The 17,900-nt window shown below is 41.3% G+C and overlaps 1 protein-coding gene across 2 annotated transcripts in view; it reads right to left on the reverse strand.

Moving 5' to 3' along the window:
• Positions 1–8,821: 8,821 nt before the first annotated feature.
• MAN2A1 (mannosidase alpha class 2A member 1) overlaps positions 8,822–17,900 on the reverse strand; it is a 165,189-nt gene continuing 156,110 nt past the window's right edge. For both annotated transcript variants that reach the window (XM_032403874.1, XM_032403875.1), the window contains exons 21-22: positions 12,006–12,116; positions 8,822–10,431 (exon numbers count right to left, since the gene is read on the reverse strand). In XM_032403874.1, the coding sequence (XP_032259765.1) occupies positions 10,279–10,431; positions 12,006–12,116 (264 nt within the window). In that variant the 3' untranslated portion in view covers positions 8,822–10,278. The remainder of the gene's footprint in view (positions 10,432–12,005; positions 12,117–17,900) is intronic.

Consider the following 17,900-nt stretch of genomic DNA (forward strand, 5'->3'; position numbering starts at 1 on the left):
CAAAAGGTGACTTGGCAAGGGCTGTGAGCGTTGCCATGGAGAATCAGTAAAAATGCATTTTGTTTCATCTGCTAAAATAGCTTTTTGCAAACCAGAAAGAAGTGTTTAGGACACCTTCTAATTTGGAAACTTGGCAGTGTGGCTTTAATTAGTAGATCAGAAAAAAGATTTCTTAGGAGGTGGAGTGACTTTTCCAAGGTCCCATGGCCACTTTTTATAGGCTCCCAGTCTAGTGCTCTTTCCACTACTGATACCACATTTTCCATTCTCTCTCTTTTTTAAAAAAAGATTTTACTTATTTATTTATTTGAGAGAGAGAGAGAGAGAGAGAGAGCGCACACACAAGTGGGGCGAGGGAGAAGGCGAGAGAATCTTGAGCAGACTCCACACTGATTGCGGAGCCCAACGTGGGGCTTGATCCCACGACCCTGAGATCATGACCTGAGTCAAAACCAAGAGTCCCTCACTCAACCGACTGAGCCACCCAGGCACCCCATCCATTCTCTTGTAACTAAAATACTCCCTGGAGTGACAACTCTAGGGATTCTACACCAAGTGGACTCTATGCTTTCTCTAAAGGACCATTAGTAAATATTTTCAGCTTTGGGGGCCATATGGTCTCTGTTACAACTGTTCAACTCTGCCTGTGTAGCTACACAGCAGCCATGGAAAATATGCAAACAAACGGCATCACTATGTTCCAATAATACTTTAATTACAAAAACAGGCAGTGGGCTAGCTTTGGCCTGTGGACTGTAGTTCTCAGGCCCCTATATAGACTAAGGTTGGAGTTCAGTTTCATTAACCCTCACTTTCCTGTTCTGTAAAAAGGGTATAATAACAGTATAGCTGTATAGGTTGGTTGTAAGGCTTCAATGATATGAGTATGTCATCTGTTTATAGCACCTGGCACATAACACTCAATAAATGTTGGCAATTATTATTAGTATTATTATTATTTAAAGATTTTATTTATCTATTTGAGAGAGAGAGAGAGAGCTTGAGTGGGGGGGTTGGGGGGCAGAGGGAGAGGAAGAAGCAGACTCCCTGCTGAGTAGGGAGTCCAACATGGGGCTCAATCTCAGAACCCCAAGATCATGACCTGAGATGAAGACACTTAACCGACTAAGCCACCCAGGTGCCCCTTTTATTTTTTTTAATTTCACTACAGTTAACATACTGTTATATTAATTTCAGGTATACAATATAGTAACTCAACAATTGTATACATTACTCAGTGCTCATCATGATAAGTATACTCAATCTCTTTCACCTATTTCATCCATTCACCCCATTATTATTTTTTATTATTTTACCACTAGTTTACTTTTTACCATACCTTCCAAAAAAAGGAAGAGAAACAAAGGAATCAACATTTAGTGATCTTTCTTTTTCCCTTGCCCCCAGACAAACCAAAATGTGCCCACTGCCATGAGCCCCCCACTGCTTCACGAGCATTATCGGGTAGCTCATCATCACAATCACACAGAAGGTAACATCACACTCTGAGCTCCCAGGGCTCCGTATGCCTCAGATAGACAGTTTGTCTTCTATTTGGAACCCTGGTAAGTTCTGAGCTCCTATAGCCTCCTGGCTCCCTGACACCAGGTGCTCAAATAGGTAGTTTCTTTTAAAATATTGAACAGCTTTCACTTTCATTGTTTATTTCTAGAGATTTTAATGAAGCCAGGTGCATAGTTTCAAAGACCAGTCGTTTTTGCTGGTGCCACCCTGCCCCTTCTGTTTCCTTCTAATTTGAAATTTTGTACTTCACAGAGCTCCATCTTTCCAGTGCTTGTGAAAGCTACAGGAACTGGGGCTTCAACTTTGTTGAAACCTTACTCATCTCTCCTCATGCAAATAGGGTGGGATTCAGGATAAGGTGGGCTATCTTTCACCTGCTGCAGTTTTTACTGAATTATAAAACCTCATCATTATTACATTTCAATGACACAGGCCCCAGAGATTGCATTATGACAAGGTTCTACTAAACTTTAAAATATTAAACCCTTTTAAAGCTGAAAGTATTTAATAATGTGTCTCATTAATTCTTTAACCTCTTATCTAGGTGACAAATATTCCTGAATTTATGGTTGACAAATTAACCAACTGAGCCACCCAGGCGCCCCTATGGTTGACAAATTAAACCCTAGAGACAGTCCTGAAGTAGATTGACTGTAAACTAATGAAATACCCTGTAAAATTGTTCTGTCCAAGCTTGGGTTCGACACTGGAAGTCTTCACCGTATCATTGCCATGGAGCTCTGAAGTCAACACGTTCATATATAAGAAATATCCATTTCATAATTGCCTTAATCCACCAGCGCATGGCTCCAATAAAAGTATCACAAAATCAGAGATACAGGTGTCCTTTTCTTCACAATTTTGGCAACTATGTGACGTTGCATCAAAGTTTCCTGAAAATGACACACGCGTTTCTTTCCTTTCACTTTCTTCAGTGTGCCAACAGATCAACCTTCATGGGCACACTACCACATATCCGTCCTCTTTGGTGGGGTCCAAAGCTTAGATACACATTACAGAGGGTCTTTAAATTCAGCAAAGACACTTCCGGTCTAACTTCCAGTGATTTCCCTTCATGAAACTTCCGCCAGATTTGAGATAACTAGTTTTGGTGCCGTTCGTGTCTTGCCACCTCCTCTCCCACACCTGGTAGGTGATATGCTTCCATCCTTCCGGGCTCAGCTCAGAGCCTCCCACCTCCCTGCTGTCCCTCTGCATCACTCCGGGCAGAAGCCAACTCTCCTTTCCCTGTATCCAAATATCCATCACCCGTGCAGTCAGGGCTGAGGTGACTCCCTTGCTCTCTGATCGTATGGCTTCTTGACTCCATACAGGACTTCTTCTCTCCTTTACTAGACCACAGGGTAAGATTATTAAAATCCTTTTCCCTCGGAGCCTAGCACAGGTACCCTGCCCAAATGACAACTTCAGTTAATGTTTATTGAAAGCTCAGTGCAAAATCTAAAACAGATTACCTTCAGGCTCTATTAAGGGGAGCCCCATAAATTAAATGAGGATTAATTTGTAGTTTTTACCTAAGAAAATAGATTTTAACTTCAAAGTAATCTTATTAACTGCACTTAAAAAATCCATTTAGGAAGACAAATGAATGAGTTAAATTGTTTTTCTTGAAAACTCACTTCCATACAGGCAGCCCGAAATGATTTCAGTCCTGCGTGTGGCAAGGAAATCTGTCTCAAGAAAAGCAAGTGCTCTGGTCTTCTGCTCCAGAGGGGAGTTTTGGACCAAAACAAAGACCTTGCTGAAACTTCAGATCATACTTTGAAAGCCAACCAACGAAGGCTACCTTTGGTTTAGTGAAGAGTTTTATACATCCAGACCCTAGAGACACATCTTGCTTGGTAGCAACGCTACTCAGATTTGGGACCAGAAAATGAGCCCCAAGGCTAAGCTTGTGAATAAAAAAATTGGGATGCTATATGGAGCATGGGAGCCAAGAACACTAGGCTCCATCCAAAGCCCTTAAAATATGCCCTTTCAAATAGCACTCTTCCAATTTCCCTCCTTTGCCTGTTTGGAGATTCAGAAATTCACTTATAATCTTTCAATGATAGACATTTATTGGGAAAAAATATTAAAATATTTAAAGCGTTAGCTGACGTACTTCAAAGGAGCTAGTCCCATTGACTTGTTGCTCCCACCCCAACCCCTTGGTCCTTTTCTCCTCTGCCTTCCAGATTTTGTTTGACATTTGGAAGGTTCATCTCGGTACACAGGAGCCAGCCCCAATCCCACACTTGAAGTGAATCTGACTCTGTGCCAAAGGAACTCTGCAATCTTCGGGCAAGTTGCTAGTACACACATCCTTAACTCACTTGGCAATTTTTAAAAACCTTCTTCTTGCCTTACATTTGAAAAAAATTCCTTCACGATATAATTAATTAAACACAATTTTATTAAACATATTGAGCAAAATATGCAAGGTGGTGGGAGCAGCAGGGACAACGTAAGAGGATGTGTTCTGAGGAACCTACTACGACCGAGTCTTAGTTGTGCAAGTACACACGCCCCCGTCCAGGAAAGTACCTAACGGAGAAAGCACAGCGCTGGGGCAGTGGTGAGAACCACCAGTTTAAGTGTTTTTAGCTCTTTCTAACAAAACACTAAGCTCAAATGGCTTAAACATTTAGCAAGGTGGCATTATTTCACATAACGAGAAGGTTGGAGTTGGTTCATTCAGCTGCTCAATATCATCAGGGACCCGGGCTCTACTCATTTTTGACTTGGTCGTCTAGTTGACTTTTGTCCTCAGGCTTGTCACCGCAAGGTTGCAAAAATGGCTGCAGCAGCCCAAGCATCAACACTTATACCAATACCACCTTTAAACATTGCGCTCTGAGGGTAAGATGCTCCCTCCTTCTGAAGAGGAAGGAGGCCTCCCCCAGGAGTCCCCAACTAACTTCCCATTGGCCAAAATTGTGTCACATGCCAATTCCTAAATTCATCATCCAGCCTGGAGAAGAAAATTCTCATGACTAATTTAGATCAAGAACAATTCACCTCCTGAAGCTCCTGGGTATCTGATTATGAATAAAATCAGGGTTTATTAGCATGGAAGGCAGAGGGGCAATGACTGGTCATTAAGCAACTACAGTATCTTCCATAAGGAGGTCACATCCTTCAGGGAGATTAGGAATGCAGTTTGAAACCTCTATACTTTAATTTTTGGTAATGGGAACTTCCTGAAGGCTTCTGAGCAGGAAAATAACATGAGCAGATTAAGATGTAAGGGATTTGGAAAAATTGTAATTCTGAAAAATTATAATTCTTGTTTCACAACATTTACTGGTGGTACACATATTTTCATTCATTTATTGAACAAATATTTTCCGAACGCCTGCTGTTCCAAGTGTGAGGATGCAATGCTGAATAAATGCTGGGGTTCTTGCCTTCAGGAGAGCTTATATTCTGGTGGGGAAGGCAAACTACATCATTTCAAATTTGACTCTGTTTAAGCAGAAAGGAAGCAGTGTAATAAAAATACTCAGCAAGGGAGTGGAGGTGGGACTGGTTTAAATTGGCTGGTCAAGGAAGATTCTTGAAAAGATGATGCTTGAACTAAACCAGAATAATAAGGTGCCTGCCAGGGGAGGATTTGAGAGCAAGTTTGAAGCAGAAGGGACAAGTACAAAGCCCCCAAGAGGGATAATCTTGGCATGTTAGAGACCCATAAGGATCCTAGACAACAGTCAGAAGGGGGCGTGGTGGGAGATAAAGCTGATTTGGGTCAGGAAAGGATTTCTTAAACACCCTCGCCCCCTTCTCAGAGTTGAGATGAAGGAGAAGGACACGGACAAAGCCAGGCACGGCTTCTGGCCATGGTGAAAGGTTGTATGTTATTCCAGGTGTAATGGGAAACACACAGTTTTCAAGAGGGAAGATATTTTTCAAATTTTACTTTCTTTTATTTTCTGGCTTCTGTGTGAAAAAAAAGAGACATAAAGGGACAGGAGCCCCCTTACAACTCTGTTGTAAGGCAGAGTCCCAGGTGCACGAAGGTGACTTGGAATTGGGTGGCAGTGGGACAAGTGGACAGGTATTATGGGATGCTTCCTAGAGATTGTGAGGTATAGGAGTTACGGTCAAGAGCTACTTGGAAAAGTTCGGTAAGAGCAGAGAGAAATTGATCCCTGAGAATGTTCTAGGCCAGTGCTTTAGTGTGCATGTGAATCCTCTAGGGATCTTTGCAGATTGTGACTCAGGAGGTCTGAGGTGGGGCCTGGGATTCTGCTTGTCTAACCAGTTTCCAGGTGATGTCACAGCTTCTGGTCTGAGAACCACACTCAGTAGCAGGATTCTAGCACATGTGACCTTAACTTACATATTTAGTTGTATTTCCTACTACTGTCCTGTGCATACCATGTACAGACCGGTACTGAAACAGTGGCTACATGTTGCTAAATTTAATTAAGCTAAAATAAGATATTCAGTTCCTTAGTTGCACTACTACATCTCAAATGCTCAAAAGCCACAGGTGGCTAGTGGCTACTCTGTGGGACAGCCCATGGATAATGAACTTGCCCTTATTAAAGAAAGTTTTATTGGGTGGCGCTGATCCAGGCAGAGGAAACTATTTCTAGTTCTCTATGCCTCCTGTTACCATCTTTCCTTATTCTGTCTTTTCCAAGGAACACACGTATTGTCTCTGTTCAAATCAAATGCATCTTTTAAGAACTATCTCAAATCTATGTCTTCTACGGAACTTTCCTGGAACTGAAACTGGGTGTGCTGCTTCCTTCAAATCTGTGTATTTGGTTTTTCTCCGCGATGTATTTCTACTGTATTTTGTCCACCTCGTATCCAAAGTACCCAGCTCTTTTCTCTGGTTGTAGAATCCCATCTTCTACGGGTGTGCACGTTGGGGAGGGGGAGGACTATTTCTCACTCACGCGATTCCGTGTGGTTCATGTGAACCGAACGCTGCTCTCACCATGGTCATTAGCATATGAGCCAGAGGAAGCCAGTGACGTCAGTCCCAGGACATTGGCTGAATAATTAAAGGCGCTCTCAGCGGGGCAGCCAGCCGGCCGGATGCGAGTCTGGGTCTGCTGGCAGCCATTTTGCCCTCAAATGTGGAGCCCTTGGCGTGGGAATGAGAACCGCGGAGAGGAAAGCCAAACCGGCAGATGAAGACAGATCCTGGATGACATCATCTCATACTTGGCTCTGCCTGTATTTGGAGCTCCATCTACCCCCGACCGTTAGTTACTGGGAACAATCGATTTCCTGGTTCTGCTTCAGCCGGTGGCCTTGCTGGTTCCCGGCCACTCCCCTGCCGGCCGCCCGTTCAGCGGCCAGTCGCAGTCACACTCCCTTGGTTGCAGTTCACAGGCTCGCAGGAGGCGTGCGAGCATGTACCTACCTAAACTAAGTTTTTCTTTACAAGGTTTGATATTCAAATTATTTTGACATGTTGATAATCAAATATGATGGAGCTAAACACGATTTTCCTTATATGCTAATGAGATGCTTATGGATAGTTCTCTCTCAAGTTTTTAGTTTGGCACATGCATATTACAAATTGACTAGCCTTTTTACTAAGTCACCCAAAACAAGCCCAAACTCCCTAGTTAGCATGTTATCACTTGCCTGGCTAACCCATATGAACCTCCAGCGTATTTGTCCTTCAGCCGCCCCCACCTCCCGGCTTTGAAGGAAGTCTCCGAAAGCTACCGCCCTGGGCGCTGGGTGGGGCCAGCGGAGTGCCTCCAGATCCCACTCTCCCTCCTGGATCAGCTCACAGGAAACTTCTTAGCTTCATGTGTTGTCTTCCTCTCACTTTTGTCCTGTAATATATGGAATCTGACCAGACCCTGCCCCGCCAATTGGCTCAGAAGGCCCCACAGGTACCACACTGTCTGGAAGGTTCCTAGACCCCAAACTCAAAGGTGGCCCCAAACCCAGACAAACTCATCACCACCCCCGCCTGCCACTTGCTCTCTAAAACTGTATTTCCCAACTAGCACTGGGCAGAAGGTGGAGTGATTCATTCTTGAAGGAACAAAGAACAGACCCTCACTATTCCACCCTACCCCTCAAAATGTATTAATTCTTGTTGTTTACAAAATAAGACTTAAGCAGCACTCTAGAGGACTACGTACATGGTAAGATTTATCTTTTATTAGAGATCTTATATTACATATTCCCAAAAAGATATAAAATCTTCCAAGAGAAAAATATCAAAACCTATTTGATTCCAAGATAAGCAACGTAACCAAAATGAAAGCAAAGATTTTCTTCCAGACAAAGGAATGTGAAAACATTTCAACACAAGTACAACAAAGACATGGGAAGGTAATTAAAATGTTTCACAACACATTTTATAGCATTTTATTTTAATCAGTATTTGAAGAAAACAAGAATGCCGAGTTCTCAAACACTGCAGGTAAAAGCTCAAATTAAAAAAAAAAAAAAAATCACAGCAAGGAATGACCTACTCGCTCAACTGAACATCTGCGATAACAAATGTAATAAAACCCAAGCAAACAAATATGCCACCGAGATCACAACTGAAATGTATGGTTTTTAGGTGTGCCAGAGACACTAAATTAATCAGTTCTTGACCACAACCCAAAGCAAAAGCATCCTCTCCTCATTTCCCTGATGATTTATTCTAAAAATAAAAAGCAGAAACTTGCTGGTTTAAAGAGAATTCCTGCTTTACCTGTGAATGGTGGCAACACACACTAAGACCCCGACTGACATGGGACAGATCCATCTCAAACAACCAGAAGTGGCAAAACCACTGTTATTGCATCAAGATTTTTTATTTCAACTGATCAGAATTTCCAGAATGATTAAGCACACCCACTTAACCACAGAACACAGTGAACTCCCAAAGGAAGGTTCTACATTTAAGATGCAATGAAAATACTGATCTTATTCCTGGGATTTGCTTCTGGCAATCTTAACATCTATAGATGTCCACAAAAAGGAAGTGTTTTTTTTTTCTTTTAGTTGTTTATCCCCCAAAATGAGGAAGGAAACTTACAGTACATGTTTATTGCATGAAATTACTCCCTTATAATATCTTCATCAACACCAGTATTGTTTCCTTAATTATTAAAGGCGAAAAAAGTTTATGAACTTAACATAACTTAGCAATAATTGTAGGAGCTGCATCTTGGTAAAAAAAAAAAAAAAAATGATGATCATCAGACTACCTGGTGAAACAGAAATTAGGTTTCAACTTCTCTATAAAGATGCTGGAATGGCAGGAGGTAAAAGGAAGTTTAAAGTCAGAGAATACTAAATTTATTAGGTAACACAAAGAGAATTTTCAAAAGTGTACATACTCAGTGAATCCTTTCTATCCTAAAACTGAATATTCTAAACGTTTCTAATGTTGCTTCAGTGTTAATGTCATGTTAATCATGATCCCAAATAAATTTTATCAAAAGTATTGTAATGGCACATAGGCTTGGAACTTCACTTTGAGGTTAGCACGTACAAAAGTTTGGAATTCACTCAACACACATGTTCTTTAATAAAAGAAATCAGGATGAGCTACCTATAAGTGGGTTTCAAAACAGGGTCCCTTTTAAAGCATTCTTTCATAGAGTTACCTCCTGTGAAATGGAAACAGTGTATGGATTTTGCATGTCACAAAATCCTTGCTTCAAGCTGCCGTCTTCTTGGCAGCAGCAGATTTTAATGAACAGTACTTTTTCTTCCTTGTTTTGTTTTCTGACATCTCAGTACATTCAAATAGTCAAAATGTTTAGAATAACATCACCACAAATTTAATGAAACAGATCAGAACGTGGCCAGCATTGTCAGGCAAAACCGATAACACTTTATGTGTCATAGAAAGTACCCACCTCCTCCCCACCCCCGCCCTCTCCCCCTTCCTCAGTCATATGGACACCAAAAGATTTAACAAGACTTATAAAAAAATAAGGCACATTTATTTTGATATGGTTATTTTTAAAATAGAAAACCCCTCTCCGAACATCTGTATTCAAATGAGCTGTGTAAAAAGACACCTTGTGGTACCTAAAAGAGGTTATGGTACCTATGGGATTGCTTCTTCTATTTTAGTGACAATGGAATAAATTGCACCTATCCCACATTGTCAAGTAATGAAAATATGCCTCTTTTTCTACTATTGAATGATTCAAAATCTGCTATTTCTGGAAATACAAAGAGTGAGAAGGGAGGGGTCAAGTGGTACATTAGAAAAAGGTGTGAAGATCAATGATGTACAGATATCATAAGGGTTGATGGATTGCACTTTTCCACATATTTCAATACACAAAATTTTTCGAATGCGTATGAACGATTGCAACCATTTTGGCCATTAGCTATTACCCTTCAGCTTTTTATTCCATTTTGGTAAAAATGGGTATTTTTGTAAAACTAATGAAGGATCAGCAACATGAATACTTATAACAATCTCTTCACAACTCCCGACACAGATATAGTTAGTTAGCATTTAACCTGAGATACAATCTGTGGAGAGGTTGTTTTAGACATTTCTTCCTTCATTGTTGCATCGATTCACACTGATGGTGGTGATTCATGGATGGAACTTAAAGAAAAATTGGCTATAGCATGGCTTTTTTTTTTTCTTTCTGTACTAGTAAAAAAAAAAAAAATAATAATAATAATAACAATCACAGAATTCATGTCCTCACAGTAGCCAGAAGCTAAAATAATGTGCTTCCTTATTGCACGTCAAACCAAGAAGTGTATAAAAGACAATGCTTCCCAATCCAAATCTGAAAGCCAGGTTCATCTCAACTGGATTCGGAATGTGCTGATTTCCATGGGACTCAAGCTGATCTCACTTATATTTCGGGCGTCTGGAGGTGAATGCATCAAGGATAATGATGAAGGTATGAGACTTGCGACAGTGAACATGCTAAAAAGCTTCTGTACCAAAATCTAGAAAATAAATGATAAAAAAATTGCACAGTTAGGTCAACTTTGAAGAAAGATTAGTAACACATCTATATATTTATTCAGTGGAAAATAGTAGGAGAGTAAAACAGCGTATTTGAAGTTTCCTTTTAATGATAAAAAGAGGAAGAGGAAGGAGATTAGATACAGCTATGCGTGCTTGTACACACAGACCACCCTGGGACGGACACCTAGGAGAAGCGTAACCAGGAGAGGACAGCTCACTCTACGTTCTTCTTCTGAATTTCTTGAGAACTTATCACGTGCAGGGGCCACTTTTTCAAGAAAAGAAAACACATCTATGAGCCAGCAAGCTTTAAAAACATCCATATCCTCTTACACCCAACATTTACACCTAACAGTTGTCGTTCTTCTTGTTCCCAAAGAGCTGAGAGAAAGGACACAGGCTCCTCATGTCAGTGAGTCCCATTTTCAGGGTTGGGGGGTTGCTGAGAAAGTACTACCCTCATCCCATGTCTCTCTGGACCATATAATCCCCTTAAAACTTGACGCCTTAATGTCTATATACAAATGCTTACAACCAAGTACACTCACATCATCAGTAATAAGGTAAAGCGTAAATATCATGAAAAACAAACCCAAAACCATCAGTGCTTTCTTCGCACCAATTCCACGGACGGCATGATACGAGAAATGAAGAAACTTATCTGCCTAAGTGGATTTTGACCCCCTACCATATTGTCTTTTCTCTCCTTTTCAGATCCTATGCACATTCTAGTTGGTAGGGTTGGAACTGAATCACTTAAGTCTGATCTACAGGTTATCTGTGAGGTTTTGGAGAAGAGCTGGGTCAGCTGAGCTGCCCCGTGGGGCAGACCTGCCTGTGTGCCATCGAACTGTCTTCTCTGAGCACAACCTGCTCAGAGCCAGAGGCAGAAGGCTGGAGGTTCATTTCCTTCCAAGGAGAGCCTGAGGGAACTATCAGAAAGACCAGCTCAAAGGAGACAGAAAAACTGGGCAGCTGGCAGGTCAGCCTGAAGACCTGTTTGGCTGGCACGGTGAGGACTCCTATGCAAATCTGGCTTGATCAGGAGATCTAGACCCTCATTTCCCCTGGGACAACAACTGACTGGAGCTAAGTAAGGTTGCTTCGGGGCCGTGGTGAAACTCCCCGACTGGCCAGTGTCACCACTTCCCTACCCCACCCCACCTTTAGATATTATAAAACCTGCTTTTGCCCCTCTGAGACTTCATGGACCTAGATCCTACATGAGCATGTGTGAGAGAGGAGGGAATATTGGGGGGCGGGGGAAGAGGATGTTTTGTCGGCTGGCAACGGAAGGCCTAGGAATGGAGGAGAATGTTGCCCTTACACGTGCCCATGTTCCAGACGTGCATTTTGATGCTGACAAGGAGAAGAGATCGAAGGTTGAGAAAGTGCTTTCTTAAGATGGAGAGACTTGAGCTAATTACAGCAGCTGAGGGGAAGGAGTCCACGAAGAGGCAATGAAACATTATCTTATTGTCAGAATGATTAGCAGAAAGCAAGGATTTCAAAGCACATGAAATCAACAAGCAAAAATCACTTTTCAGCTCACCTTTCCCTGGGTTGTGGAACAAAGCAGCCCCGTGTCTCTGCTCGAGAAGCGGCAGTCAAACCCCTTCCTGTGGAGGATCAAGGCCGCCTCATCGGAATGCTTGCCATCCACCTGCAGATGAGCATAGAGTGACAAGACGCCACAGCGACATTAAGGCAAATAGCGACACCACTGTATACTCCACTGTTTTAAAGTCAGCGTCCCCAAACCAAAAATGCTCACTTTATTTAGCAGTGAAGCCAGGAAAATTCATTTCCCCTCCAGTCCCACGTTCACTGTCACACCTGCTACATCCCCTCTACCTCCCCCACAAGGAGGCAGGTGACAATATGTTTTAAGTCACCTCATGCCCTGGTTTCTGGCACAGTCCCCGAGGACCTGGGTGTCCTTTTGTCTACATGTCACATACTGTTTTATCAAAGTTTCTTCAAATAAAGCATTTATTTTTTTTAAATTTAAATTCAATTACTTAACATAATGTATTACTGGTTTCATGTCTAGGTAGAGTCTTATATAATACCCAGTGCTCATTACATCACGTGCCCTCCTAAATGTCTATCACCCAGTTACCCCATTCCTGTAACCCCTCCCCTCCAGCAACCCTGTTTGTTTCCTATGATTAAGAGTCTCTTATGGTTTGTCTCCCTCTCTGGTTTTGTCTTGTTTTACTTTTTCCTCCCTTCCCCTATGATCCTGTTTTGTTTCTTAAATTCCACATACGAGTGAGATCATATATGATAATTGTCTTTCTCTGACTGACTTATTTCGCTTAGCATAATACCCTCTAGTTCCATCCATGTCGTTGCAAAGGGGCAAATAAAGCATTTAATTTTTATTTATTTAGTTTTTAACATACACGTCAGCTGAATAAAGTGTACCTGAATTTAGTCCTTATCTGGTCATTGAATGATGTATCATCCATCTCAAAACTGAAACACACTTCTTTATTGAATGCTAATTTTTGCTAATTGCATTAACATTTTTAATCTTTAATGCACTGGTTCATTATTTTTATATAAAAGACATTTAAATTGAATTAGTTATGCTTATCACTTGCTAGGCCAGCCACATTTATTAGCTTGATGTATCATTTAAATTCACATTACAGAAGCTATTCTTCTTGTGCAAAGAGAAAAATACTAAACATGACAAGTCAGCTACAGGGATCAATATATACTTTCTTGCATCCATTTAAGTAAGGATGCCATGAGTGCTCTGAATATTTTAAGTTACAATTCTCTTAATAAATTTTGTTTCCTCAAGGGGGGAGATGCTTCTGATAATAAGCAAAATAAATTAAGAATCCTTGGACGAATTAAGAAAGGGACGGCTATTTAAAGGAGTTCAGTGTGCTCAGCACTGACCTGTGATGAAAATGATCCCTTTTCCTCCTCTGTGGCCACAGATATGAATATGTCCAAGTTCTTAATCATCTTCACTGGGGGACATGATTTTTAAATGTGCCACAGAGACATCTTTTCTGAGGAGCTGTCAGCATTCTCACCACTGATTTGACTTTAATGTGCCTGAACAATTTAAAGCTGGCCTCACCTCGGATTCTTGGCTGGAATAACCTGTTTTATGACATTTCACACTTATTCTGCAGTGGTACTGCTAAGATTTTGTTTGAAGAGAGAGGAAAAAGTCATTTAAGGAATTCTGAGTCATCACAGGACCAACATGATAAACATAGCAAGTTTAAATCCTATGACAATGTTTTCTAATAAAATTTCAAGGTGTTTCACACAGTCCCAAAATAGCATGAAAAGAGCACAGTAAAAAAAAAAAAATCCTTCATTTATCACATACATAAGGTCTCCAGAAGAACAAGGATAAGTCTGTCGTGTGCTAAGTGTATAGGCTTGGAAGAGTTACTGATTACCTAAGCATCAGTTTCTTTGCCTATAAAATGGACCTAATGCAGGTTTCCCCTCTTCATGGAGTCATGGCGTCTAGTAAGACGTTGAAAATACGATGTATGGTGGCTTAGCTTATAGGACAGAATGTGTTGGTGCAGAAGCTATAGAAAATGGATCAGAACCTGGGCTGGGAGTCAGGCAGCTTGAGATCTAGATCCTAGCTCTGCAATTTCCTAGATGCTTTTAGCAAAACCTGGTTTTTCCTTTAGCATAAAATGGAGATGAAATTCAATTGTGTAACAGAGACTCAGCCCAGTGTCTGCAGCAGAGGAAGCCCTTGGTACATTTTAGCTATTGTTCTTTCTGTCATTGTAATCTATCAGATAAGTACTCGTGATTATTTTCCCAATAGCTCACTTAATTTTTTATTCACAAATTTTCTTTAGTGACATTATAACTGTAGCTGAGGAATCAGAGACCCTCCAAACTATATGTCAACAATTATGCATCAAAATCATAACATAACAAAATCATGACTAAGTCCCAATTCAGATTCACTATTTACGTGGTCTATTGATGAGGCTCTTTTAAAAGCACCTATCATTATAACCTAAAGCATTTAGCCATTTTAACTCACTAAACCATCCTTACAAAATCACCAGACAGCAGGCTTTGTGAAAATTCCTGCAACACATCTGCTCTTGAAATAATGAATGTGTGAGGCCTTTACCAGACTGGTGATAATAAAAAAAAAAAGGAAAAGGAAGCATCTTTGGAATTTTGCCATTAGTTTTACAAGAGATTTAAACAATACAAAAGTAGAAATTGAAGTCATAAAGAGTAATTTTCACTGATGGAAAAATGTTACACTTTCTCTAAAAACCAAAACTGCATCACTTTCGTAAGGACCAGAACACCAACTGAAATAGCAATCATCTTGTCCAAGTTTTTAAAAATTAAATATTCATGAAAGTATCAGTTTTCAAGCAAAAATACCTGAGGCAAAGCAGCAGTTTTTCAGTTTCAAAGTCTGTCTCGTCATTTTATTTCCAAGAAAACTGTTTTTCAAAGTAGGGAAACTGTGAATTTAACTTGAATATGCATGCAAGAAAACAGATACCTTCACAAAAAAGATGCTGTTCACTCGAGGAGAGTAAACAGACTCTGAAAGACCTGTTTTTATATTCATTAATGTATGAGTACTATCCGGACCTCAGAAAAAAAAAAGGGGGGAAGAGGGTAGGGAAGAAAATTTACCAAGTTTGAAATTGCACCAAGCACTATGCTAGGTGAGCTTCAAATCAAGTGTCTCTGTATATAGCTCAGATCACATTTGAGACTGAATCCCCTCAGGACGGCCTGGGTGTTCCGAAGTCACTTGGAGAATCCACTGCAGAACTTACTTCCAGGGGACAAAGCAACCTGTGGCTCTGAGGCTAAGCAGGGCCCGGGAGGTTTCTCTGGCAACGGGGGGGGGGGCGTGGACGGAAGATGGTACGGCTGGCAGAACGAAGCCATCAAGGCTAGAAGCTGGACTGGGGGCAAAACACACGAACCAGTCCTGTGTCTGCAGATACGTCATTTAACCTCTCAGAACTCAGAAAACTCGGGAGACTCGTGAAGCGCCCCTCTGAGGATCAAGTCCCAACCACAATGACAGTAACAGTAATCGCAGCTAACACTTTTTGAGCACTTGCCGTGTACAGAATACTTCTCACAGAAGAACTCAATTCATCTCATAACAGCCTTTGAAACAGTGGAGGTGGTATACAAGTTTGTATTATTATATTTAAGTGCACGTGAACATCGCAATCATGAAGCATGCCCTCTCATAGTCAACTAGCAATGATCACTGACCGACCCTACATTAGTCCTTCATGATCTTTCCCACAGATGGTGGGTGGATCCTTCTGAGGGTGTCCCATCATAACTGAGTGGTCAAGAGAAAAACAGGCAGAGTATTCCCTAACATTTTCAGCACTCTCACTCCCCTTTGTTCCCATACAAGAGGAGTAGAAGGTTCTGGGCGGGGATCTGGAGTCAACATGCTGGGGTGCGCCTCTCAGCACACCATTTACTGGCTGCATGACCTGGGAAAGCTACCTACCATCTTTAGGTCAGCTAGTTTCCTCTTCTGTAACAGGGGGGCACAATATTGCCTACCTTCACAGTACTGCTGGGAGAGCTAAATAAGGCTCTCTTTACAAAGAAAACACTCAGCATAATGCCTGGCACACAATTTTAGGTATCTTATTAACTTTTCAAAAAATATATACGGAATACAAGTCAAGGTGACATCGAGATTTACTTTGGGAATAAAATTCAACCTCCAATTTATTAAAAAAAAAAAGTGCCTACATTTTTATTTCATTTTTAGCAACAATCACCACTGCTCATGACTGAACTCTCACCGTTGAGAACCTTCATTCGTCACGCACTCAGTGCTTAGTACGTGCCAGATACTGTTCTAAGTGCTCTACAAACATTAACTCATTTGATCCCTAGGACATCTCTGAGGTGTGTCCTGTTATCATGGCCACGTTGCGAATGAGGCAAATGGGAGAATGAGGGGCTGTGTGCTAAGAGAACCGGCCGGTAAGCGCAGGTGATGTGCTCAAACAAAGGCAGCGGGACTCCAAAGTGCTCTACCAGCTTCGCCCCCCTGCCTTCGTGCTAGCTATGGACCGGCGCTCAAGGACACCCGCTAGGAGGGAAAAGAGAAAGATCACTTTTAATGTAACAGAAGAAAAGGCTATAACCCGAAGGAGCTCACTCTCTGATCTGAGGTTAGAAAAAGGGAGTATTTAATCCAAGGTTCCAGCAGCCTAAAACCACAATTTATCAAAACATACATTAGTTGAGAAAGGAAGGCATGGACACTGTCATTTCCACCCACCGGCCCCATTTTATACGGGATTTAAAGCCATTCTGAAAATCATACACGCACACGGCAGTGTCTCATAAGCAGAGCAGCAGGCAAGTGTCCCTCCATCGACGTGGGTGAGAACTCAGAAGAGAGAGCTGTGCCCGTCCCGTCTCACACCAAAAGAAATCTGACTTGCTCATTAATAAGGTGAGCTTCACAGATAAGCACTCCTGGAAACTGTAGTCAAGGTTATGTGTGCACTCTTTTTTTCTGTGGAAGACAGAAGCCATAACTTCGACTAGATTCCCTAAGAGAAATGTGTCTCTACCCTCCTCAAAGAATGTCTAAGGTCCATACAGATTAAGGCATGGCTAAACAGCTGGTGGAGAAATTTCTCCAACCTGCCCAGACTCCTTGAAAATGCCTACTGACATCCATCTTTCCCTGTATTCTGGCAACTGGAAAGGTGGGAAAACTGCACACTGCATTTTAAGTCCTGAGACAGGAAGTAACCAGTAGGAATTCATTTTCCAGGGCATTCATTAAAATGTCCAATAACAGTTATCCTGTTTCGATCAACAAGATAAGATGACAGAAAGAACAGGGAAGGTGAAGGGCTGTTCTTAGATACGTACAACGAGGAAATTTTCTCCACAATTTTCACCTTTCCAGAAGCCAGGGAGATTAATAAAGCACCAATCAATTCTTCTAAGAAAGGCAAAATGAAGTAAAAACCTTAAACTGCCTCTTACAAGAAAAGGGGGCGGTGTAAACAAGTGGAGAGAGAAAATCTTATTCGGTAAGTGGTGCTGATGTTGAAATGATAATATTTAACTATTTGCAAGAAATGGTTAAGCAGAAATCAGAATAAAATGTCACAGAGATAGAGCTAAATGTAATACACAGAGAGAGAGGTAGATATAGATATAAAGATACGTATCTATAAATGAATTAAGTAAAAATACATCTGAACATAAAAGAGGTGGAAATAATCTGGGGGAAAGAAAAAGGTCGAACAACGTATCATTGTGCAAAACATCAAGGCAGCATGGCTCCATGAAGCCTTTAATTAAATGGCTTAATCAAATTCCTCTGGTCCCTGGAATGTCTGCATTCCAGGCTGAAGCTATCTCTCCAGCCTACAGAACCCCGACCGATGATCCGTGCCCC

Source organism: Phoca vitulina, unplaced genomic scaffold (assembly GCF_004348235.1).
Source record: "Phoca vitulina isolate PV1807 unplaced genomic scaffold, GSC_HSeal_1.0 scaffold6, whole genome shotgun sequence".
NCBI lineage: Eukaryota > Metazoa > Chordata > Mammalia > Carnivora > Phocidae > Phoca > Phoca vitulina.